The sequence below is a fragment of the Babylonia areolata genome, chromosome 7 (assembly GCF_041734735.1).
Source record: "Babylonia areolata isolate BAREFJ2019XMU chromosome 7, ASM4173473v1, whole genome shotgun sequence".
In the NCBI taxonomy this organism is placed as follows: Eukaryota; Metazoa; Mollusca; class Gastropoda; order Neogastropoda; family Buccinidae; genus Babylonia; species Babylonia areolata.
Genome location: NC_134882.1, coordinates 32,424,181 through 32,448,866, shown reverse-complemented (window position 1 = coordinate 32,448,866; position 24,686 = coordinate 32,424,181). Strand labels below are relative to the sequence as shown.

The following is a 24,686-nucleotide window of genomic DNA, read 5'->3' as shown; positions in this document are numbered from 1 at the left end:
AGTATTCAGTGGTTAACACTACACATCAAAATGTTGCTATGTAAAGAGGATGCAAAAACATTGTTTGTTTTTTCAAATTCATATCACGTTTGTAAGTTGTTGAACTGAAAAATATATATACAAAGAGAGCTTGAATTAATCCAACAAAAATTAAGAAACTTGTTTCTAATCAGGAATAATAATAATAATTTTAAAAAAATTAAATAAACACTTATGACCATATGAATCTAAAGTAAATTATAAACAATAAGCAGTTACACAAAATAACGTACCCACAAATACACAAATAAAAGATGAATATGTATAGGATCTCCTTCCTGCATGCTCTCTCTCTCTCTCTCTCTCTCTCTCTCTCTCTCTCACTCACACACACACACACACACACACATAATACAAACATGTACATGTACATATGCATAAACACTTGATCTAATGTCACTTTCAGTCAAATGCCAAAGAACAAACTTGGGCACATACAAGCACATGCATGTTATCCACTAGAAATTTTATCTACTCGGTGAACACACTGTCCTGCCTTCAATTAATCATGGTCTGCCATTTATTTTTAATCTTGTACAAAGCTACCAGCAGAACTTTTTTTTTTTAAGTCATGTCCACTAGACAGCTTCCATCTTTAATTTTTTTTTTTTTTTTTTAGAACTCTCTCTCTCTCTCTCTCTCTCTCTCTCTCTCTCTCACGCACACATGCACACCTTATATTCTTTGATTCTGTTCAGCAGCTACACAGTCTATTTCTGGCAACTGTGCCCACTGCGCAATTTTGTAGTTTTCATAAGCCTTGAAAAGCTATCCTGAATTATGTTATCTTTAAAAAGTTAAGTTTGATCTTTAGCTCGTACATGGTATGTACAAATGATAGGGTACAAGCAATGGCATATTGACACAAATGGAAAGAACAATAGCATCTGCACATCCAAGAAGGCACTGCTGGGATTTGAACACTGCGCTCTCAGCATGGAAAAAACAGTGCTCAGAATCTCAATAATCACACACACCGCTTCTGTAACAGATCTAAGAACTGACATAACTCTAATATGGTACCAACTTCACAGACCATACAAATGCTTTATTGCAAGAACATCATCCAATAAATAAACACTGGGTGTTCTGCCTAAAAAAACTCTGACAAAAGGAACTGCTTCATTTTCTGGGGCAAACTGCACTTCCTCACCATCACAACAGGCATGTTCTGCAGAATTCTTTTCCTGCACCATTCCTGAAGGGTCAGCAAGCGAGGGACCGACCAGACTCGAACATACCCATCACAGGAGCTTGTAGCCAGGTGACGTCCGTCATAACTGAAACTGAGGCGTTGAACTAGCGGGAACGGCTCATTCTGATACAGTGACAGGTGGTGAGAACAGGATTCCGACATGTCAATGGTGTGATGAAGAGACAGATCCTTGGTGCTGTACACTGACACACAAAAGGAACTGAATGACACTGCAATGCTGCTGCCATCTTGATTGTACTGCACACAATTGATGTTTTCTTCAGTGTCAAGTTCCTGCAGGATCACATCACCTTGATCACTAACATCAGTCTGGATGATGGCCAAGAGACCTTCCGACGTTCCCACAGCCATGACAGAATGCCCAACACGAGGGTCAAAGTCAAAAGAACCAGCACTGCTCAAGTTTCCTTCCACCAAACAAGGGAATATGTTCACCACACTGTGAGACAAGCCTTTGTCCACCACAAACAGTTTTCCGCGAGATGAACTGGCAGCCAGACGAGAGCCATCTGGAGACCACTTGCACTCCACGTGATCATTGTGAGTGCCAGAGGCCATGAAGCCAGGACACAGCTTGTGACAAGCCACCATCTTCTGAACAGAAGATAAGAATGTCCCCATGTGGTGGACCTCCAGGTAGTACATCCTGGAACAGTGCGTCAGAACTGCCATGCTGGCACCGTTTGGTGAGAAGGCGCAGAATCGATGGCTTCTGTTGCCCATGTCCCTGAGTTTGGAGAAAAGCACTTCGTTCTGCAAGCTGTCCACCCTCAGTTCTCCTTTTCCAGCATACCCCACTGCCTCTCCCAGTGGGTGGGGCTGGATCTTAGGGTACATTGTGCTTTCTGTTCCAGTCAATACATACCCCTCTGGAAAAAAACGAAAAAGGCAAGGCTTTCAGGATCACACCAGATCTAACTGCTTTCCTTTCCCCTCACACACACACACACACACACACACACACACACACACATACATATATATATTCAGTGATAATGAATATACAAAACACGTTCTCTCCCTTACATTCATTATACTAAGGTCATTTATTTGAAAAATAATGTCCGCACTTCATTGGATCGTTCACAGAATGTCATCAACTCCACATCTTCTCCTGACACCAACATAAAACAAAGTGTGAACAAATAAAAAATATTCACTTTATTTTTCTCCCTCATTGTCTCTTTGGATCTCTCTCTCTCTCTCTCTCTCCCCCCCCCCCCCCCCCCCCCTCTCTCTCTCTCGCACGTGTGCACGCATGCTCGCTCTCTCTCTCTCTCTCTCTCAGCTCAGTAGGCTAAAAAAGAGACTGCAAACACGGTCTGTCCATCTGTTTCTATTACTTCATGGAATTAAATCTTTCACCTCACTACACAACACACTCACACATAATTATGCACTCACTCACACAGACACACACACGCATACATACTTAACCTTTCCCGTACGTCGTGGGTGTGAAATCACCCAGACAAGTGTTTTTGCTCTGTAACTCAAGTAATATTGAAGCCACTTCCACATAATTTCATGACTTTGTCCATAATATAGTTTACTACATATCCACTGAACATTATTTTCTTTTATACATAAACAAAGAAGTTATTAATCAATTAATGTCCCAGTACGTCGTGGGTGTGACGACACCCATACTCCCAAAGAATAAACCTTGCACGCCGTACGTCGTGGGTGTGGAGCCACCCATGCAAAGCTTGCGCGCCACGCGTTGTCGACGTGACGTCACTTGGGCTCGCTACAGAGAGAGATGAGAGTGACCTTGTCTTTTGTTGATCGTATCCCGGTTCAAGTCTGCGGCAAGTTTTACTCTAAAGTTGTAACTAATTTCAGAAAACAATATTTATTGCACTAGATATCTTCAACAATATTGAATGAACTGTTTTTCTTGTAGAGAATGATCGGGAGCAACTGATTGATAGCTTTTTATCTAGTTGGAATTAAAGTGCCTTTCTAAGAACTGGATATTTTTGTAAGTCTGAAATCAATTGATCTAAAATCTAGTTGATATAGAAATTTTATTCTTATCCTAATCTGTTCAAAGTAGAGAAAACCCGACTATGGCTAAAAAAAGAAAGATAGTTGATATAGAAATTTTATTCTTATCCTAATCTGTTCAAAGTAGAGAAAACCCGACTATGGTTAAAAAAAGAAAGATAGTTGATATAGAAATTTTATTCTTATCCTAATCTGTTCAAAGTAGAGAAAACCCGACTGTGGCTAAAAAAAAGAAAGAAAAAAAAATGCCAGCCAGCCAGCCAGGAATGCCGAGATCTAGGCCAAGGGAAGGGGGGGACTGATACCAGGCTGTTGCTGCTATGTTAGGGCATCTGCCTTGACCGAAAGAGGATGGGCGTGTAGCCGCTAAAAACAAAACAAAACCAACAACAAAAACAACACACACACACAAAAAAAACAAAAAACAAACAAAAAAAAAACAACCGTTTTTTGTAAGTAACAACACTCTCTTCTCACGGGCAAAACTTATTCACAATGCGCCTGGTCAAGCACTGGAGTAAATAGCCTACACGCACAAGTGGAAACTGCGCATGCAAGTCTGCTGAAGAAAAGTCAAATTTGCTTTACGGACAGGTGTGGGTTACTGTGCACCCACGATGTACGGCAAGGTCTTATTTCTTCAGTGAAACCATGGGTGCCTACACACCCACGACGTACAGTGAAGGGTTAGTTCGTACACAGAAACCATGGGTGCCTGTACACCCACGACGTACAGCGAAGGGTTAGTTCGTACACAGAAACCATGGGTGCCTGCACACCCACGACGTACAGCGAGGGGTCATTCCTTCTTAGAAACCATGGGTTTCTGCACACCCACGACGTACGGCGCGCAAAATTTTAGGCGACGTACGGGAAAGGTTAACTGATAAGCAGATAGACTGATTGCCACACCAATTTTACCAATACCAGATACAAAAATAAATAAAATATATCCTACTGATAGGACGGTGCCTGGTGTCAAAGACAATAATCCTGCCATGCGGAACCCCCTTTGCAGCGACCCAGGCTTGAAACTGGCGGGGTGTGTAGGGCGTGGCTGCGACCACCAGTTCAGCATCATTGTAGGGCAGGAACTGGACATCCACCCACCAGAAAGCGTCCTGGGAAACTTCTCTTCGTGCTGCACAGATTTGTTTGTTGTTGTTTTTTTATACACTGGCCTATTCAGGAATATATATTAATTATGTATATTTGGAGAGATTGACCTGTTTATCAGTACTCTGTACTTTTAGCCATGGACACATGCGCAATATCCAAGATGTGAACATGTGTGTGTGTGTGTGTGTGTTCTGTATTCACATGTATGTGTGTCACTATAGAGTGTAAATCAATACGTCTTTCTGTGTTTATGATCTTAAAAATGTCCTCCAATATATTATTATGTATTGTATTGTGTTGTATTGGTTTACTTTTGTCATGATATATTTCTCTGTGTGAAAATTTAGCTGCTCTCCCCGCTGAGAGCACATCACTGCAGTGCAGTGGCATCCCTTTTTCCTTCTTTTTTTTTGTCTACAAGTGTCTCTTACCATTAAAGTGGATTTTTCTACAGAATTTTACCAAAGACAACCCTTTTGTTACCATGGGTTCTTTTACATGATGTTGGGTATTGTGATGTGAGTAACTTGTTTTAAGTATTGTGATATGGTTTTGCTTATTATAATATCAGCATTAGATATTATGATATATATGTATGGTGAGCGTTGTGTATTGGGTGATAAAATTAATTTTGTGTGTGTGTGAACAAAAATTGGGGTTTGATGTTTGATTGGATGTCTGTGCAGGGTTATGAATGTAACTTTTCCAGTTCAGTGTTTCAGTGCAAGTCTTTACACATCAGTGTTTCAGCTTTACATGGAAAAGATGCTGCATAAAGTAAACCATTTTTATCATTATATGTTACTTAGTCAAAATTATAATAAGATAAAATTATATTCCAAGAAATAACTAGTATACGTGTGTTTGTGTATGCATCTGCATATGTATGTGTGTATGGTCATTATGTAAAAAAAAAAAACAAAAAAAACCCAATAATATATAATTTTCAAAACACTATGGTACCTCACCTATTTGGGATGGTAAAGAACGTATTTCCAGTACCAGACCACCATTTTGTGATTCATGCAAGTGTTCTGGAAATGGCTGGTACGGTTTCTGTGGTATACATTTCACACAGTTCTGCTGACTTGTCAGTATAGCCTTCAAATGTCCATTAACTAATCCCATCCTCGCACTTTATGAAGCAAATAATGCAGAACTCCTGAAAAAATACAAACAGGTGCACAATTAACTCTATCAGTCAGATACTGTTTTCATTGCAAACATATCCTATTATTTTTACTAATAGATGAAACATAGCCACTGCCATTTGTAACAGCAATAGTAGAGGCTGCAGCAGGGCTAAAAGTGATGGGTTTCTGATCCCTTTTATATCCTTTCATAAATACAGTCAAGTTTTAAAAATATATAAAGATGTTAACGAAAATACAATTCAAGGGGCAAACTTTCCATTCCTTGTTTTCAAACAAACAAACGTAAACATTCTTTTGGCAACGAGTTGTTAACCTTTCAAATGCTAAGCAAGTTGACTTTAAAACTGCACATACTACAAACATATTCTAAAATCTCTGGTGGGTTACTATGGTTGAACATGCATTGGATTCTCATCTAGGTCTCCAAAGTTCAGTTCCCAATTTCAACACAACTGGTAGGTGAGGGGCTATATTTTAAATCTCCCATGTCATTCTATGTGCAGACCTGCTAGTGCCTGAACCCCTTTTTGTGTGAAAACATGCAGATGATAAGATATGCACAATACTGATTTTGTAATACATGTCAGCATTTTGTGAATTATGGGAAAAAAAAGAAAACACCCAGCAACACATGATAATCAGCAAATTGATGCTGGTCTATTCAAGAACTCTCTCTCTCTCTCTCTCTCTCTCTCTTTATTTCATATAATTTTTTTAATGTTTTCGATTTTGATGATTTAAAGAAATAAACAATAATGAAATTAAAATTAGAATGCACATGTCATATTCAAAAAAAAAACAAAAAAAACACCTCTAGTAATGAGAAATATAAGATGGGACATATTAAACGTTGCAATGCTTTGGCTTAAGCCAGCCCCTACTGCTGCTATTACTTCTACTGCTGGGCCCACTTACTCAAATGCAGTGCATCAATAAACATACGGAAGGAATTGAGGAAATTTCCAAAGAAATACACAAAACAAAACGAGACAGAAGAAAGAGAATGAAAGAAAGAATTTACACAAAGTAAGTCCCACTTACTCTGTCAGTTTATGCTTTCCTTCGGTGGAATTGAAAGAAAAGTGGATGACGCCTCTTGTTGCCATTCAAGCTATGGTAAATGTAAAATATCTATTTGAAAGTTTGCGATGATACACTTTAAGAAAAACCGACAAATATACTTTGTCAATACATTGGAAATACAACTAATATTTTGGAAGTTCAGCTGTGGTGATAGGCAAAAATCTTGTGTTGTTGTTTTTATCCCATGTTTTACGAAATTAACATTTTGTAAATCCCAAAGAGAGATAACTAGCTGTGTATCTGAACCACGGACAGAACCTGTCCGTGATCTGAACAGACAGACGAAAACATCCCAGATTATAGAGAAGTTTAGGACGAAGCTGTTAACAAGCAAACTGACAAAGATGTTCAAAAGGAAACGGTTATATGATCGGAAAGATACTTACCGTGACACTGGAATCCCTTGGTATTTTAAGCACTCTCTCTCTCTCTCTCTCTCTCTCCAAGACTTTTTAATGGCAGTAACAATCAAAATTTCCAATGTCCACTTTCTTTTCGTTGTTATTGAATAACTTGAATTTATCCTTTCCTCTTTGCCCTGAGGGTTGGATGGAAAGAAGCATGCATGCTTATTCCACTACCCACATCAAACAAATTTGTTCTCTCTCTCTCTCTCTCTCTCTCTCTGCCTCTCCCTCTCCCTCTACCCCCCCCCCAGGCCACCTCCCCTCTCGCTCTCCTTTTACCAACAATTATCAGCCCATTTGACTGTATCATGTTACATGATACGTTTTTTTCACATTGAGTTTTCTAATGATTTTACTTTTAGACATGGTTCTGCTTGTTGTCAGTGGCAATCCAAAGCGTGTACGAACTGGGGAGGTGCTCTGCATGCCCAGTGCGTCATCTTCAGCCACAGCACAAATGACAGAGAGCTTGCAGACACAAGGAGAGGAACAGCTCAGAGTTATGGCTCAGAAACAACTCAACACCAAAGTGACAATACAGGAGTATGTGTTCCATATGGTGATTTTTTTCTGTGTTCTTTTGTTTTGTTCTTGTTGTTGTCAGTATTGTTTGTGAGTGCATGTTCAAGAATACACTTAAGAATACAAAAGTGATTATCATGAGACTGGACCTTTGAAAATTATTAATTAATTCAGAAAACCTCTTTGCTAATGATTGACCATATCCATTTCAAACACAATGATTTGCAAATGATGATCACACTCACAGTTACCCTGTGTAAAAAACTGAAAGTGTTGTGGTTCGTTCGAGTTCAAGAGAGAGAGAAGTTATGCAGGGGGATATAGGATCAACTAATGATGCACTCACTCACTCTCTCCTCACATCAATAGCAGGGCCACATGGAGTGGTTTTTATAGAGTGTTTACTTTTACAATATAACACACACACTAAGCAGTTCACCCTACTTAGCAAAAGCAACACACACTACGGCAGCACACACTGCCTACTTCAAGTACTTCCTACAAGCAGCACACAGTAAAAAGTTCACCCTACACCTAAAGCAGCACACCTGGAACACAAACACACAACCAAAACCCAGGTCAGATAAAATCTCAAATATTTGGACATCACTGACATAAAAGGCCTACACCCTCACAGCACCTTTCATCACATGTCCACCAGTATGCACTCCTCTCACACAAATCTCTGTGAGGTAATACAAGCTTCATCAAGCATGGACATACCATACTGTGCACTATACCTATGACTGACCAATACAACCCAGAGTGTTCGACTCAGGTTACGCATCATACAATAAAACTGTGTGTTACCATAACCAAACAAATATCCTCTTTGCGTTCACAAAGTGTCCCTCTGACACAAGTACATGTGTGGAAATCATTACTTCCAACATATCTCTGGTAAACAGCAATGTGCAACAACATAGCACTGACCCTCAATGCTCTCATAGTTTACCAACTATTTATCACATACAATGTTCCTTCCCACTTTGTCTGAACAAAGTAAACCACTGACACATAGCACAACTCCTACACATTTTACCACAACTACCAACAAATCAAACGTGTTCCACAACACTTGCTGTTGCCCCCATATGCACACACACACACATGAAAAACCCTCAACACACACTGACAGTGTTTTAGACAATAGATCTGTTCAGTTCACACTGAACCAACACCACCTACTGTAATACATCAAAAATACAGAACAAAATATCTGTAATCAAACAGAAGGGGCGGGGGGGGGGGGGGACTCAAAAGATTTTGGTCAGAACTTCTCTCAGTGGGTAGCTTTCACACATTAACCCCTTTTCTTTCCACAAGCCACAAGCTCAAATTATCAACTTAAACTGGCTGTCCACCGACACAAAACATAGTTTCCCAACACAACTAAGTTATCAACATAACATAAAACCATTACAAGTTGTGTACTCACAGCCCAACAAGGATTTCCTTGCACCTCACATCACCGTTCAGTCAGTCAGCCTGTGTCAGTCAGTTTTCTGGGAGACAGCTAAGAACTGGCTGTGCTGACTGGTTTTATCCCTTCCCACAACATACTATGCATACTTATGCAAGCTACAACACTCACTCCCCCAACTAGTTGAACTGAAATAACCAATCTTTGCTTGTCCTAGTGACGCTATGTGAATGACTGACAGATTCACTGCTTAATCCCAATTCGTCCAATACAACAGATTGATCTGATTCGCTACAATTCAACCCACTTGTTTCTATAACATTGTGTGACGACAGGTTCACCCGTTTACGTCACAAAGAGATTGGGGAGACAGGACAATACAACTCGTGGCATGTTAGCCGGCATGATCAAAGTTCGCATTAGCATAAATTTTCCCTAGTTTACGTTCCGAAGTCCCGCCATCTATGTCAGCTGCGTTCATGGAAGGGGAGATGGGGAACGACTTGAAAGACAGGCCGCCACACGGGATGTGCCGACACTCGTCTGTTCCAGCACGGGGATTGTGGCAAACATCACATAACTGCACGTGTTCCTACAGCTTAGGCAGGTGACGCAGTGTCGCGGACCAAAGGCGCCGACTAGGGAGTGGGCTGAGGGGGGGTGGAAGGCGGGAGGGTGGCGTGGTGTCGGCACAGCCTCAAAGACTGGATTTTGGATGGAGTGGGAAGGGAGATAAGAAGGAGGGGTGGGGTGAAGGGATGGGGGGGAGGGGACAGTGTGTGGGTGGTTGGGGGTGACACTGCTGGCACACTATAACACCTGAATCAGTGAATGACACTAGACCATCAACAAATGTCTTCAAACAGTCTAACATATTAATTAACAAATATATTCCATGAACTTTTATGAAGCTACTGTTCATCAGATGATAATGCCTTGGCACACAGCAGTGCCCCCAGATCTAACAAAGTGACCTGACATTCAAGATGTTAAGTGGGCTATGCCAGTTAGCTGATGAACAGAACAAATACACCTGACTGGATGAATAATGACTGACAAGGAGAACACTGTGTACAGATAACCAGCTTGACAGATGATCATGTTTAGAAGCTACTGATCAGGGTATGACAAGCCTCTTACTTGGAAATGAGCTGTCTGTCACCAGATATTCACCATCACATTCTGTGGAATAGAATTCCATTGTAATGATGTGGTTGTGTGTGTGTGTGTGTGCGCCTGGCTTTCTTTTTTTTTCTTTGCTTTTTTTTTTTCAGATTGTCATCTCAGCATCGGCAATTTACAGAAGCAGGTCGGTACAAACCAGTCCTGAAGGAGGTCAAAGGGGTGCTGAAACTGCAGGAGTACAGGGATATTGCCAAAGGAGATGAGCGTATGGAAAAACTGCGTCAGTGTGGACTGACGGACGATGAGATTCGCCTCCAGCTTGGCAGAGAGAGACTTGAGACAGGACAACTTTCTGCTGTAAGAATAATCTGTGATACTTTCTTAAAGATGGTTTCTGACTCTTGTGGCCACAGGAAAAGAAATTTAACTAATTTCCATGCAGGGTGTGTCTCAATATTTCTCAGCAGCTGTCAACTTCCATCTTATTCTGAAATAGAGCTTCATAGCCAGTATGATTTATTGGAAGACTTAGTATATATGTATGAATAATGTGCATGTGGAACCTGGGTGTGTATGTGTGTTGGTGGAGTGTTGGGCCTGGGCATTTGTGGGATTTGTGGTGCATGTGTGTTATGCATAGGTGTATCTGGCATTCTGCTTGTGAGTGTGTGTGTGCACGCTTGTGAGTGAGCGTACATAACTTTGCAGAATATGGCCCATTTTTATTCTTATTATTTTTGAATTTATTCAACTGTTTGTTCATTTCATTACAGGTTAATGTTGTACATATATATCAATGATAGGCTGTCATGGCCTGACTAAGGTGTTGGGTCTATGAGTAAGTTAGGCATCTGTTCTCTTCCTTTTTCTCTTTTCGTTTTTGTTGTTGTTTTGTTTTTTGTTGTTGTTGTTGTTTTGTTGTTGTTGTTTTTTTTGGGGGGATGTGATGTAGCTTAGATGGTTCAGTCTTCATACCTTGAAACTGAAACTGGAACAGATGCTGCAGATTGGTCATTTCTTTTCTTGTGACATAATTATTGTTTATATGCAAGTGACTAAGGTTGTTTTTTAAAATCTTTTTGAAAAGCATGTTTGTTGATTTGCTGATTTTTGTTTTCAAGTGTGATATTTGTTCAAGGGTTAGTCTTAGAAGTTAGAATAATCTCTCATTCATAAAGTGTGCTAAATCAGTAGAAAACCATCAAGCTGAAAACATTTTTTTCAGTAATTGTCTTTTGAATTGAAAGGGAGAAAATTAACAGTGAAAGAAATTTTGCTCAGTGTTTTAAGAGTTGCCAAAGCAGTATGAAATTTTTATTTTCATCATGGTAGAATGTGTTGATTCCTTGTACCTTGTAAAAGTGCTTTTTTTTTTTTTTTTGCAAGATAGATTTTGAGTTGTTTTTATCACCAGAGAAGCACATTGTCTTGCATTATCTGATAGTTGTGACTTTTTATAAGAAAATCATTTTTTAATCAACAAAATCACAAATCACTGTCCTGTCAAGTGTATTTCATGACAGACACTTTTTATGTGTTAAATAGTTGAAATCATTTTCCTTTTCTAACTTCCTGGTTTCCATAGCAGCAGGCCAACATTGCCCTGAACCTGAGCTTGCTCCATGATATTATTATATACATTTTCTGATGTTTACAGGGAACGAACAAAGGCACATATGGAGCCCACCCTGAGATTCAAGAAGAGCAGCTGCGTGCCATTGATGGCAGGATCAAAGAGAAAGAGAAGAGTTTGGCTGTCCCTGACACATTCCGTGGCCTCAAACAGATCAGCAGGCAAGAAATGGATATTGAAAAATCCATGTTCTATGGCACCAACCGTGACAGTGATGCCTTGACCAATCTATTGACTGAGAAAAAGAAGGATGTTACAGGGGACCCAAATGATCCCATCAACCAGCTTCCTCAGCTAATGGCAGACATTGAAGAGAGAGCCCGGGAGAACTTTAAGGAGAAGAGGAGGCGGCGTAGAAGAAATCGAAAACAGTGTGTCAGGACTGAAGTGTGTAATCTAAATGTGAATGATGCACCTAATGAAGAAAACAGTGATGAGGAACAAGGTGGAATCATAGGATGTTTGACATTTGAGGAAATGCAAGCTTTAAAGCTGTCAGAAAAAGCCACTGCAGATTCAAACACAAAGACTGTTAATACCAGTTCGGAAAACGACCCACAAAGTTCAGAATCGGCTTCAAACAGAACATGCATAAATAAACAATACAGTCAGCGTGAAGACAGTGGATCAAATCAGAATCCAACTGGTACAAATAACAGAGAATGTGTGGTTGTGGAAGGAAGTGATGCTGTTGTAGAAGCTGCTGCTCAGAACGACAGGAAAGTTCTGAAAGGGCCCATCGAGTTTATCCCTGTGGAATACATCGAGGAGAACCGCCTCAACCTGGAGCAAATCAAGCAGTTACCTAAGTTTGCAAACTATGAAGCTGGCAACCCAAGCAGTGTGAGTGTTCCTCTGATATATCCATATGTCTGCTGCTTGTTGGTAATATATAATTTACCAGTTAACAGGAGATGAGGGTGGGTTGTCTGTTTGAATATTCAAATAAAAGGTTCTCAGGACAAAAGCTCTGTCTGTCATGCTCTTTTCCCTGAGTGCTTGAGTCATGATATGGCAGAACTGATCTCTTTGATTTCCATTTAGGTGCAGATCTATCCTTTAGTGCAACCAATAAGTTAAAATTGACTGCAAATGAACATACTTGCATCTGGTTTATTGTTGTATTTCTCTTGTTTGCGTGAAAACTGAAGGTAAACTTTGCACAAAAAAATGATAAAACCCCTATTTGCGTATGTGTGTGTGTTGTATGGTGAAACCTCAAATTGGCAGTTATTTTCATAAATGACACAATCAAGAGTGAGTGTGTCTCAGTTCCTGCCATTGCCTTTTTTAAGTTTTGATTTTTTTTCCGGAGGAAAACAGTTTATAATTTTATGCCCAACAGGACGCAGTGTTTTCAAAGGTCAAAACTCTGTAAATCTAGTTATTCGACAAGGCTATTATTTTAATACTTGATGTCTGTGGGGTTAAAATGTCATAACCATTAATAAGATCTTTTACTCTTTTTTTCTTTTCTTTTGTAATTCTCTTCATGACTGAAATGAGAGCATCAGAGACATCTTGTGAATTCAATAAACTTGATAACAGATCATCTACTGATGTAGATGTCCATTTTCAACATGACAGTCTGCAGGCTGTTCAGAGAAGTCTCTTGAGAGGGTTTTCTTAACTATGATTTTGATAACATTTCAGTTTTCCTATTCATTATGAATGTTACTCACATGAGCATTACAACAATAAAAGAAATCTTTTTAAATAATCTTGTAAAAGTTCCTAGTCAAAATTGATTGCATTAAAAAGAGATGACTGTATCATCATAAGATAATGCCTTTCACAGAGTTTGATATGGGATGTAAATCAATGACTATCTGTTTCAGGTGCTGTATGTTAAAAACCTGTCACCTCGCAGCAGTGAGCAAGATCTGGTGTCTCTTTTTGGTCGGTTCCAGAAAAAGGCCGAATCACATATTGTATACAGATTAATGACTGGACGCATGAGGGGACAGGCATTTGTCACATTTGACAGTAAGTTCAAATATACGTCAAATGCTTTGTCTAGTAAACTGAAGTTCATGACAGCAACATGCTAATACTGAATAGAAATTCTGTATGCGTAAGTTATGTCTTGATTACTGGAGTACTGAACTGCTTTTAGATTACTATCTTTTCTCTTTTTACCCCCAAATACTTTTCACTGGTATTTACTAGGCCTGTACTCTACAAAATCCACTGCCTATTGTACTTATTCATACTCACTGAAGTTGCCAGTTGTCAGTATTTTCCACAGAACAAGTTTGTGTAATAAAGATACCCACTGTGTTTCAATTATGCTATGCCAGTATTTGCATATCCCATCAGTCCCAAACAGACCTAAATGAGAGCAATACACACAGTAATTGTCATTGAATCTGTGTCAACAATGCTTTTGAACCAACAGTACAATCTGATGATGTGAAATTGTACAGTGAACAACTCAGACATTACTGTAGCAAAACAAATGTTGTGAATGCTTCTATTTTCCCAGAATCCTCTCCCTTTTTTGCCAGGTGCGTTCAGCCAGACATGTTCCACATCTAGTCAATCGTCAATGCTTATACTGAAATTTAAAGTCACAAAGTAATATTAGCATATCTCTATCTTTTGTTACTTTTTCTTTTTTTTCACACACACACAAACATTGGAAAAGCTGGTTGTTAAGGATAAACTAGGATGTTGGTTGTCTTCTGTTCTTTCTTTCCTCTCTTTTCTGTAGTTCATTTTTCTGTGAGTGTTCCACCTCTCATTATTCTTTGTCTTCTTGTCATCATCCTGTTTTTCACCTATTTCTTTCTTTCTTCTTTTTCTTAAGCACTTTTTATGCGTTTGTATGAAAGATCTATCTTTCAGATTACAATGCACGGCACACATTCTCACTCTTACAAAATAATGTAGCGTTGCAGCTAAAAAATGTGCCTGAGAAATGAACTTCAAGGTGGGGCAAGCTTGCATCAGTTATCAAGTGATGTATTTTCTACAGCACAGGCTAAACAAACTTTGCTGACTTAAGCACAGTGAGAAGGTATGTGTTTGTATGTCTGCGTGTGTGTGAGTGTAAATCACTAGATGGTGTTGATACTGTAAACTGGGTGGTCTGTTTCAGACTCTGAGGTGGCCACACAAGCACTGCAACTGGTCAATGGGTTTCTTCTCCACGAAAAACCGGTTATCGTCCAGTATGGCCGGAGGACAACAGCATGATATTGAGAAAGTGTGTGTGTGTGTATGTGTGAGCATGCATGCATGCGTGCGTACATGTGTGTAAGCTTGAAAAAGAGAACAATGGATCTGGCAGGACCAGATCTTGGTTGATGATTTGTTGGGTTTTTTTCAAACTTTTTTTTTTTTTTTTTTTTTAAATGTGTTAGTAAAAGAGACCAAAACCGACACATAACTCACTGTTCCCTCTCAGCTTGAAATTGCAGCAATCCAAAAAAAAAAAAAAAAAAAAAAAAAGGGGGGGGGGGGGGGGGGCACAGAAGTGATACCATATTTACTGTAAACTGAATATTTTCTTTTGCTGTCTTTTTTTTTTTTCTTTTTCTTTTTTTATTCTGATGTCTCAAGTTTTTGACCGAATATGGCGACTGTTCTTTGCCATCAGTGTTCAGGCCTCACACCATATAGTAAAAGAAAATGAAGCAGACTGTTTGATTTTTTGTTTACTTACTTCAAAGACACTTCACCCTTGGACATACATGAAACAGACAGGTGTGGTGTCTGAGGAACCACTGCAGGAACTGCCAGCGATGGTATTGAGTCATCAAAATGGAATGGTCAATAAAATTACAAGCCAAACTGAAGGTGACTTAGAAGATCAATGAAGACATGTGATATTCAACTGTACTTTTTTTCAAACAATAAAGGAGACTTTTCAAGAAATGGGCTGTGAGTGTCAACAAATGATTGAATCAATGAGATTGACCATGAAGACACCATTGTGAACAAGACTGGTAAATTATGCTTTTATTAAATAATGCACCATTATTGTATGCAACCTGTACTATAGGACTTGTGTATAAATTTAGCTTTGTATGACAGCTATAGTTTAGAAAACAAAACACCACTATTTTGTATGCATCATGACAGCTTTTCATCAGTAGAGGGGGCCCAGCTGCTTTTTCTGAAATCCTTAAAGCAATATCAGAAATCATTCAGTGTACAATTGTGTGCATACCACTAGTATTTCAACAAGATGATTCAAGAAGTCATGCTAATTTATAATATAGATTTGGCTCATTCAGACTTGTGTTGCAAGGTTGTGTCTGAGTAATGCTTGTCAATCACTCATCTGCACCCAATTCACAAAAAAAGGAATTGATCCATTCTAAAAAGAGAATGAATGATGTGCAGACATGTTGGCTTGAAAAATGCAAAAGTGTACATATCCGTGAAAAGACATCTGCAGCAAGCACACACCCAATCTGTTACAGCTATTATTGACTGAATTACTCCTTGCACCCAAAACCAAAATTTAAACGACAAGCACACAAGTGAGATTGATTGATAGCCATGGCGATTCTTTCCAACATGGTCTTTCTTTAATCGCATTTCTACCCTTGACAGAAAACAGTTCCTGACGGTGATGTACACACAACAGCTGTATGATACAGAATGCACAGGAAGAATGTCAGTGGCTTTAGGCTGGCAGGTTGCTGAGGTTTTCATGCAGCAGAAGCTGTGAGCGGGTCAGGTTAGCCAGGTACATCACCATCAGCAGATCCTGCAGACAGACATAAATAATAATTCATTTTCATACAGTGCTACAACACAAGTAGAAGCAATGTCAAACCCAAAGCACTATGCAAATCCCATACTTAAAATTAATTGAATAAGTACATAAGATGGAGTAGAAACTATTAGGAGTCATTAAAAAAATGTCCTAGAAGCACAATAATTCATCTTATAAAAAGGAATTATTACACTCTTACACATGCGCAAAAAAAAAAACAAAAAAACCTTTAGTAAACAGCTAAAATAGGACTACAAGTAATCACAGTCAAAATGTATACATGTATAAATAAAGCACAGTTATAATTTGCATACAACCAGGGATTATTTAAATGGTGAAATAAAGTATATCTGTATTGTTTCCTCACAGCTGCCAGATGACCTATGCATTTCTTGTGTTCACACATTTCATCACACAGGTACAAAAGAAAAACATGTTCACAAATGACAGTAGTATGTGAAGACAAATCAATGGTAACCCAGTTTTAAGGAAAGTTCTGCAATAAAATATTTGGTGAATGTCAAGTTGAAGGGGTATATCTCTATTCAAAAACATACGACAAACACTAGAGTATATAGAATCATACTGTTTATGTATGGTGTGAGTCAAAAAAAAAAAGTCTGGCATAGGAAAATCACTTCATACCAAACATCTAAAGGTACTTTACTCCATGTGAACTTTGCTGCAAATAATTTATTTTCCTAGCAACTTTTGCTGTAGTTACCTTCATGTTAGAGTTGAGCATGTTCTCAAACTTCTCAGGATCAATGTTGGGTACACAGGACACCAGATCGTGTAAACTGCGGCCCACAGTTGGGTCTGCTGGAATCTTGCCGGCCTGAAACATCAAACACACAACTTGGCATAAATATCTCCATCTCTCTCCTTTTCCATTTTCTGGACATTATAAATCATGATCTGGATTATTAAGACTTTGCCTGTTCAACTCAAGTTTTTTTGTTTTTTTTTAATGTAGTTTTATCCTTTTGAAATCAAAATCTATCAAACGTCTGACTAAAAAATTATGCTAGAGTTTGTCTGTACATGTTTATTTGCCCATGCTTGTCTGCAGGGGAGCATGAGTCCAAAATCCATATACTGATCATTGTGAATTCCAACCCATCATTTTAATGTTCATAAGCAATGACCATATCAAATTTGGTGACAAGGCAACTAGTTTGCTGAGATTCAAAATCTTTCATTTTCCCTTATCACACTAACTTAAAACCACAATTTAACAAAACTGGATCTGCAAACCATAGAGCACTCAAGCGCAAAATTGGTAATCCAACAGTTGTCTGACACACACATTTGAAAATCTGATTTCCAAAATATCCAGACACACTTGTACCCCTGTGTCTGTTTCCATGTCTGCTAAGGAGATTGCCTGGCTGAAGCAGGCAGCTGTGCGCTCAGAAATGTGTATGGACTTACTTATACAGTAGACTTACAGTATAACAGAAATATGCACAAAAAGCCAGATGCTATGTAATGAAATTACCAAACCTTGTTACAGTGTCAACACAATCACAGTCATGCTTTCTGAAAAGTACAGAGACTTTTTTTCTTTTCTTTTTTCCTTTTTTAAAAATTTTTTTGCTGCCCCATCATCAACAGTGTTTCAGAAGTGTTATTCCAATGCCACTTATTTTGATTCCCCCATACACAGCCACATCCAGGTGTGTCTGTCACGGTCTCAGTGCAGGCAGTCCACAAACAGTGGACTTAGCAACACATCCAGAAGTGCCACTGACTGTGCAAAAATAAATAAATAAATAAAAAAAACCTGAATGATTTTGGCCACCATGACTTACTTCAAAGTGTGAACTGACCAACAAACACACTGTTAGCAGCAATTTGTGTTAAGGTGCAGTTTACCTACCAACACATTGTCGACATATTCGATGACCTGCTGCAGCATGGTCCTCACATGTGAGCAGGCTGATTCCACCTGGCACAGGTCGGACGGCACAGACACGCTGCGTTTTGTGTTGTACTTGCCCTGCTGCAGAACCTCCACTGCAACATGGTGTGAAAGCTCTGTAGTAACCTACATCACATCAAGGAAAATCTATGACCTTTTCCATTTTCCACTCAATATTAGTACTGAAACTGCAGCCGCAAGACATGAGCGAGTGAGTGAACTGTTGGTTGAATTTCTATGTCGAAAAAAGAAAACAACTACAATGGTTACCTCATGGTAGTGGTCTACTTTTTTTTTTTTATCTGTTCTTAACACATCAGACTGATATACAGCAAAAACAAGGTGTGATGAAATGCAGCAGTTGCTAAAAATTAGTAAGAACACCAACTTTAGCCTAAGAGTGACTCCTACAAATAACATACCTTGCAAAATTTTGCAAAATTGACTCTAGCAAACAAGCAATGATAAAAAGTTTCAAATATCACAAAGAAGTGGATAGTCAGACCATATGACCAGTTTTCCAGTTTGTGATACAAGGGAACAACAACACAATAATCATCTACCAAGGTGACAAAGTAAATGCCAAAATCTATCCAAATTCACTAATTTAGAACACAATAATTATTTGTATTTGTATTTTTATCACATCAGATTTCTCTGTGTGAAATTCGGGCTGCTCTCCCCAGGGAGAACATGTCGCTACACTACAGTGCCACCCTTTTTTTTTTTCCCCCTGTGTGTAGTTTTATTTGTTTTTCCTAATTATATACCAAGGTGACAAAGTAAAAGTAAAAATCCATTCAGATTCACACAATTATATGTTACAGTGAACAAATGATATTATATCTTAACTTTATAACTGCCCTACCCTCACATTTCTCTCCTTTCCCCTTGGGAACTTGTGCTGTGCACATATTTGTGTATGAAGTTACAATATCCAAAAGAATGCACATATGAAGGTTCTTGTTATTTGCATGATCTTGACCTAAGATAATTAAGTGCACAACTTACAATTCAAAATTCTGACCCTGAAGTGAAAATATTTCACCCATACACAGACATGTGCAGTGTGTCAGTAATTGACAAAATCTCTGATATTTGGGGGGGTGAGGCAGGGGGGTGAGAACTTGGTACAGAGCTAAAAATTCAACACATAGACTGATAGAGAAAACTATATAAGCAGCAGGGATTACATCTGAAATGTAGGAAAACACCTTCATTCTTTCTCAATTACAAAGCATATACTGTCTGCAAGCTGGACATGACATTGTAAGAAAAGTCCAGTAATATCTTGGTAACTGCTTACAGCCAGTCTGTTCAGCGTCATAGCTGGTGATGTTGACCTGGACTGGGGTGAACATGGTGCCTGTTGTCTTGCCAGGGACGCCAATGACTGTGCTGATGAATGCTTTCATGTTCATCCTGCCCTTCCGCATGATGGTGTCCACAGTCAGATGGATGGGGTTCTTCACCTCACGGGCGTAGTATTCATGGATGAGCACAGAATGGACAGACACTTCTGAACCTGTGGAATACCTGAACACAAAGCGTAGTACAGGGTCATGATCATGCTGTGTGGTGTAGTGCGATTAAAAAGGCTTATAAGGAATCTGCGTTTCAAAACTGTGTGGAAGACCTGGACATTGAACTAATACTATGAGAATGTATTGCACTAACACTGTGAGAACTAGTTAATCATGCGACTACAAGTGTGAACAAATTGTCAAAAATGATTTTTTTTTTTTTTTTTTAGATTGAGAATGCCAGTTCATGTGAAGACAAAACCCAAGCCTCTTTTTATATAAGCCAGATCAACAGAGGAATGGATGACTGACCACTGCAATAGCTCTAATACACTGCAGATTAAAGAATCAGCTGATTATTCAAATGATTGAAATCCATCTTTGATGATGGATGTTAACAAAAATAATATAACAATTACTGTAATTTTACTGTCAATAAGGCACTCATTTTTTTACTAAAACCTGACCCCCGCGTCTTATTGGCTGTATGTGCATTCTCTGTGTATAAAAACTAAATTCTGACCACCACGAGGGGCCACCTGACACAACAAACTCGATAATTATATGACAACATCGTTGATTACAATAAATGCTCACAATCGCACTGAACAGCAACACTTCAGTCTTACCACTGTTCAATTCGACATGGTTTATGTTCACCATCGAATCAAATTGAAACCAAATCATGAACGTCACCAAATTTCAACTTAACGTGATCGCAGTTCACCCATAGGCCATAGGGATCAATTAATGGAGTCCAAGTGGAAAAATCAGAAGTGAACTTTCCGTTATTTGAAAACAGAATGCAAAACAAAATAGCAGATGGGACTGAAAGCAGAGCTAGCGGACTAGATTCTGACTGAACAAGTTAATGAACCAAGGCTTTACAACAGTGTACATTTGACTGAAGGATGTAAAATTGTTTAAAAAATGTGTGGAAAAAAGCACCAGATAACACAGCAAGAAAAATGGAGAAGAAAACAAGTCAGATTCTGATCCAAGATGATGGCAATACTTGAAAAACAACATCCCTTATTAGCAGAGCCATAATTGAGGAATTTCGCTTTAGTATTAGGGCAGACGCGACATCGAATGTGTACGCTTTATACAAGTTCAAAATAACTTTTTTCTTTAAACTCAGCGGGTACACCTTATGCACTGGAGCGCTTTGTGGGCCAAAAATTACAGTAGTATTACAGACATTATAATGCTGTAGTTGTGAATCTCATGCATTTCATGCTGTTATACTAAGAGCATTTTCTTGAAACAGAATTTACCAAATCCTGTCAAGATGTTCGTTCTGCTGTTTTCAAATATTTGGTAACACAACCAATGAACCAGCCTAAATCAAAATTTACCCGATTTGTGAATTATCATTACTACATTAGGAAGAAAGACAACTTACCAGCCCACGATGGTCTCACTGGAGTTGACTTTCCTGTGCAGTTCATACATATTTCTGGCATATTCAATGTCCACAGCGACCTGCAAGTTTAAATTACTAACATTAAAGAAAGCAAATCAGTGCCCCCCTCCCCTCCCTTCTCTTTTACTTATAAAAAAAAAACAACAAAAAACGGTCAGTCACAGAGTCAGGCAAATTAATAGTTGTGCTCATATCACATATTGATATGTAAGCAACAACAGGAGATATACTATCAGTAATATATATATATCTTATGATGTAAACAGCAGCTTTTTATCATAACACCTTGGTTTTAATACAAGAAATCATTAAACTCAGATTTTTAACATCATACTCAACAGTCATAAAGGCACAGATACAAAGCTACAGCAGCAGCTCTTATCATAATGTGACCTACACTTAAAAATGAAATAGTTCAATACAAGAGTATCAGCTGATTAAATAATAAATCAGCTCGTTATCTATAAATAGAAATTATGGGAAATTTACAGTGAACTACATTAAAAAAGGAAACCTAATATCCTGCATTCTACTTCTGAAGTCTAAATATAAAAAAAATATTGATTATGAATTATTATCCTTAGTATATTGCAATCAATTCAATACCTAAAAATAAAGCAGTCAGAACTTAAAAAATAAAGCAATACCTGCAGAATAACAATGCTGTCATAAAACAAATGAAAAACAACTGACTACTCTGTACTCAAATATTACACTTACCTCATCTTCAGATTCATCGAATGGCACAGCAAAGCAGTTTGTGACTTCTACGACTCCTTTTTCACAAGAACCTGAAAAGAAAAGGCTGCAGTTAGATAGTATGAAGTATGAAATTAATGAAAGGAAGATATCAATCAAACAAAAAATTACATAAGAACATATAAAGGATGTTCCTCAGTTTTCTGGCTCACAGTGAACTATCATTGCACCGTACCACGGTGTGGCTGTGAGTGTCTAATTATTTCAGTGTCTGCAGATTTCCATTGATGTTTTTTACCAGTTGTCAGAGAAGGAATACATGCACACAAGAAAATAGCTGGCAATAAAAGCAAACAACCCTGACCAAGAAGAGACAAAAAACTGCAAAAATTTTCTTTAGACAGAAGAACAGAACTTTTTAGATATGTTTAACATATCAGCTGATCATGCTTTTGAGTCTGACACTGATGAAAAAGAGAGTGATGTTTACAGCCAAATACGAGATGCCAATGTGATACCTGTTGTCAACTGGCCCCAGATCATAAGACAATAAACTGTACATACCATTCAATTTTCTTTCAGAAAAAAACCCAAAAAAGTAATTACCTACCTTGCAGCCTGTTTTATTTTGTGTATGTTTTGATTTCTTTTCTTTTCTTTAAAATTTCACCCACAGATATATCATGAATTTATCGCCATCTTCACCAAAATCATTCAGACCCAATTTCTGTAGCACTAGCAGGTTGTTGCCAATGTTGGTCTTGAAGTTTCAGTCTTTATCCTGGATATCATGACCTAAGCAGGAAGAAACTATTTATAGCAAATAATAAGTTGGCACCTGCTCAGACATAAGCAAATAAAATGCTGAACTTCCAAAGGAGAAATCTGAAAATAAGTTACTCAAAGACCATCAAAGGCCTCTCACCAGTCCTGGAATATTCAAGCAGTCTCAGATCTATATCATTCCATTACCAAGCAACAGGACTTTGATAAACTTTAGGCATTTCAATGATACACACCATATCACACTACAGAGTTGTGCTGAAATAAAATCTTATCATAAAACAGACTCAGATGACATATCAGCTCAAATGGCCTACTCTCCAGAAGCGGTGACAAAAAGCAAGACTGGCTATGATGTACAATATGCTTGTGCAACTTAATGAAGCCAGCATAAACATTAGTGGAAAAAGCAGCTCATCCCACCACCATTTTGTCCATGTAGTTACCACACTGTCTCTGCTCTTCCAAAGAACAGAATACAGGAAAGCAAGATTTCTGCCACACACACTGGTGACTGATGCCAGTGAATGATAAGAATGAAGAGACAAAGAAAGGCTGTTGAATATGAAGAACATGACATCAAAATAAAGATTTATCCTAAACTATTTGTGGCATTGATGTTTACGTTTTATTTCCTGAAAACTAAATAAAACTTCAGTAAATGTCACAGTTCAGGCTGGCAACTGAATGGTACACTTCCAGATATTTACCTTTTTCAGTTTTTCTCTTCTTTTTTTCTCTCTCTCTCTTTTTTCCCCCTACATACATAGTGATATTGCAAAACTGTACCTTCAGTTTCAGATTTTGACTTGGGAGGTGATTATGTACCTTTAGTTTCTGATTTTGACTTGAGAGGGGATCATATACAATTCTGATTACATATTTTTAACTGTGTGATTACATAAAATGTTCGGTGACAGAACAACACAGCCTCAACAGTTAAACATTCTTATGTTTTAAAACCGAATATAGAAACCAGTCACTTGTAATTCTGAGATAGGGCAGTCTCAGTCTGAACAGAATCACTGCAAGTGCAACCAATGTGATAGCCTACCGCACAAACTTGCCTTTGTCCTGAGTGAACAGTCAACTCTTAACTTCTACTGTAACTAAGTAAAACAAACAAGTTTGGGATTGCTAAAATGAATTCTTTGTGCTTTTTCAGTTTTCCGTGATTCTTAAAGTATACACTGTCCTTCGACTGTTCGAGATCAACATACGTTGGCTTGTAACATCTTGAACCATTTTGGCAGAAGAAAGATGGTGAATGCAAAAAATGAGTTTGTCTTTTCACAAAAACCTGAATTTTTCAGAAAATTCTATGACAATCAAAAGCAACCAGTACCTAGGAGTGTGCCGATAACACGCTTGGCTTGTTCTTTCCTTCTTTCATAGGCATCGACGATGCCGAACATCACCATCGGGTGAATTTTACACACGAGGTTCGAAGCCATGTTGAATCAGTGATGTATCTCACTTCCGGAAGATGAAAGGTCAAAATAAGAAGTTAGCTTCCGGGGTATATAGTAATTTTTCCTTGATAATCGTTTTGCTTATTTTGAGAACAGGGAGACAATGAAGATTAAATTTTGTCGTCTGTGTCTAGATTCAGATTAGAGTTAGATTAGATTTTGTGGCATGTAAGTGCGACATATTGAACCGTCACTATTAAACTTGCTGTTTTATTTTTTGTTGTGTCCGGATGTTGGCAACAAAAATGTAAACTATTAGAATCATATTCCTGAAAGTTAAAACCCACAGCAGAAGATAATGTTGTAATCAATAAGAATCTGACCCACAAAAAGCAAAATATATCAGTTTGCTCATTATAATTGATTCCACTATTCAAAGTTTCAGTTTCTCAAGGAGGT

The 24,686-nt window shown here is 38.4% G+C and overlaps 3 protein-coding genes across 3 annotated transcripts; 1 reads left to right on the top strand and 2 right to left on the bottom strand.

The window, feature by feature from the left end:
• Positions 1-679: 679 nt before the first annotated feature.
• Positions 680-6,640, bottom strand: LOC143284233 (uncharacterized). Its single transcript, XM_076590907.1, has 4 exons — positions 6,580-6,640; positions 5,353-5,546; positions 4,224-4,406; positions 680-2,124 (listed from the first exon to the last, which is right to left on the bottom strand). Exons 2-4 carry the CDS (start codon positions 5,510-5,512, stop codon positions 1,133-1,135), a joined length of 1,335 nt encoding a protein of 444 aa, XP_076447022.1. The 5' UTR covers positions 5,513-5,546; positions 6,580-6,640; the 3' UTR covers positions 680-1,132.
• Positions 6,641-6,865: 225 nt separating this feature from the next.
• Positions 6,866-16,249, top strand: LOC143283974 (RNA-binding protein 41-like). Its single transcript, XM_076590457.1, has 6 exons — positions 6,866-7,027; positions 7,413-7,571; positions 10,248-10,455; positions 11,756-12,574; positions 13,570-13,717; positions 14,832-16,249. The coding sequence occupies exons 1-6, from the start codon at positions 6,966-6,968 to the stop codon at positions 14,927-14,929; spliced, it is 1,494 nt and encodes a 497-aa protein (XP_076446572.1). The 5' UTR covers positions 6,866-6,965; the 3' UTR covers positions 14,930-16,249.
• On the bottom strand, positions 16,228-24,302 carry LOC143283975 (eukaryotic translation initiation factor 3 subunit F-like). The gene is made up of 7 exons (XM_076590458.1): positions 24,161-24,302; positions 22,054-22,124; positions 21,313-21,392; positions 19,691-19,920; positions 18,343-18,479; positions 17,185-17,298; positions 16,228-16,451 (listed from the first exon to the last, which is right to left on the bottom strand). The coding sequence occupies exons 1-7, from the start codon at positions 24,267-24,269 to the stop codon at positions 16,368-16,370; spliced, it is 825 nt and encodes a 274-aa protein (XP_076446573.1). The 5' UTR covers positions 24,270-24,302; the 3' UTR covers positions 16,228-16,367.
• Between the last annotated feature and the right edge of the window lie 384 nt (positions 24,303-24,686).

What these genes read in the sequence shown, in the direction of transcription:
- LOC143284233 (XM_076590907.1), bottom strand. Translation starts at nt 5,512, where the DNA reads ATGGGATTAGTTAATGGACATTTGAAGGCTATACTGACAAGTCAGCAG. An exon ending in TTCTTTACCATCCCAAATAG is followed by an intron (nt 4,407 to 5,352) that starts GTGAGGTACCAT and finishes AAATCTGTGCAG; the next exon opens with CACGAAGAGAAGTTTCCCAG. An exon ending in CACCAGGCACCGTCCTATCA is followed by an intron (nt 2,125 to 4,223) that starts GTAGGATATATT and finishes GTTTTTTTCCAG; the next exon opens with AGGGGTATGTATTGACTGGA.
- LOC143283974 (XM_076590457.1), top strand. Translation starts at nt 6,966, where the DNA reads ATGTTCAAAAGGAAACGGTTATATGATCGGAAAGATACTTACCGTGAC. An exon ending in CGTGACACTGGAATCCCTTG is followed by an intron (nt 7,028 to 7,412) that starts GTATTTTAAGCA and finishes GCTTGTTGTCAG; the next exon opens with TGGCAATCCAAAGCGTGTAC. An exon ending in ACCAAAGTGACAATACAGGA is followed by an intron (nt 7,572 to 10,247) that starts GTATGTGTTCCA and finishes TTTTTTTTTCAG; the next exon opens with ATTGTCATCTCAGCATCGGC.
- LOC143283975 (XM_076590458.1), bottom strand. Translation starts at nt 24,269, where the DNA reads ATGGCTTCGAACCTCGTGTGTAAAATTCACCCGATGGTGATGTTCGGC. An exon ending in AATATGTCGACAATGTGTTG is followed by an intron (nt 17,299 to 18,342) that starts GTAGGTAAACTG and finishes TTGATGTTTCAG; the next exon opens with GCCGGCAAGATTCCAGCAGA. An exon ending in TGCTCAACTCTAACATGAAG is followed by an intron (nt 16,452 to 17,184) that starts GTAACTACAGCA and finishes GTCTGTCTGCAG; the next exon opens with GATCTGCTGATGGTGATGTA.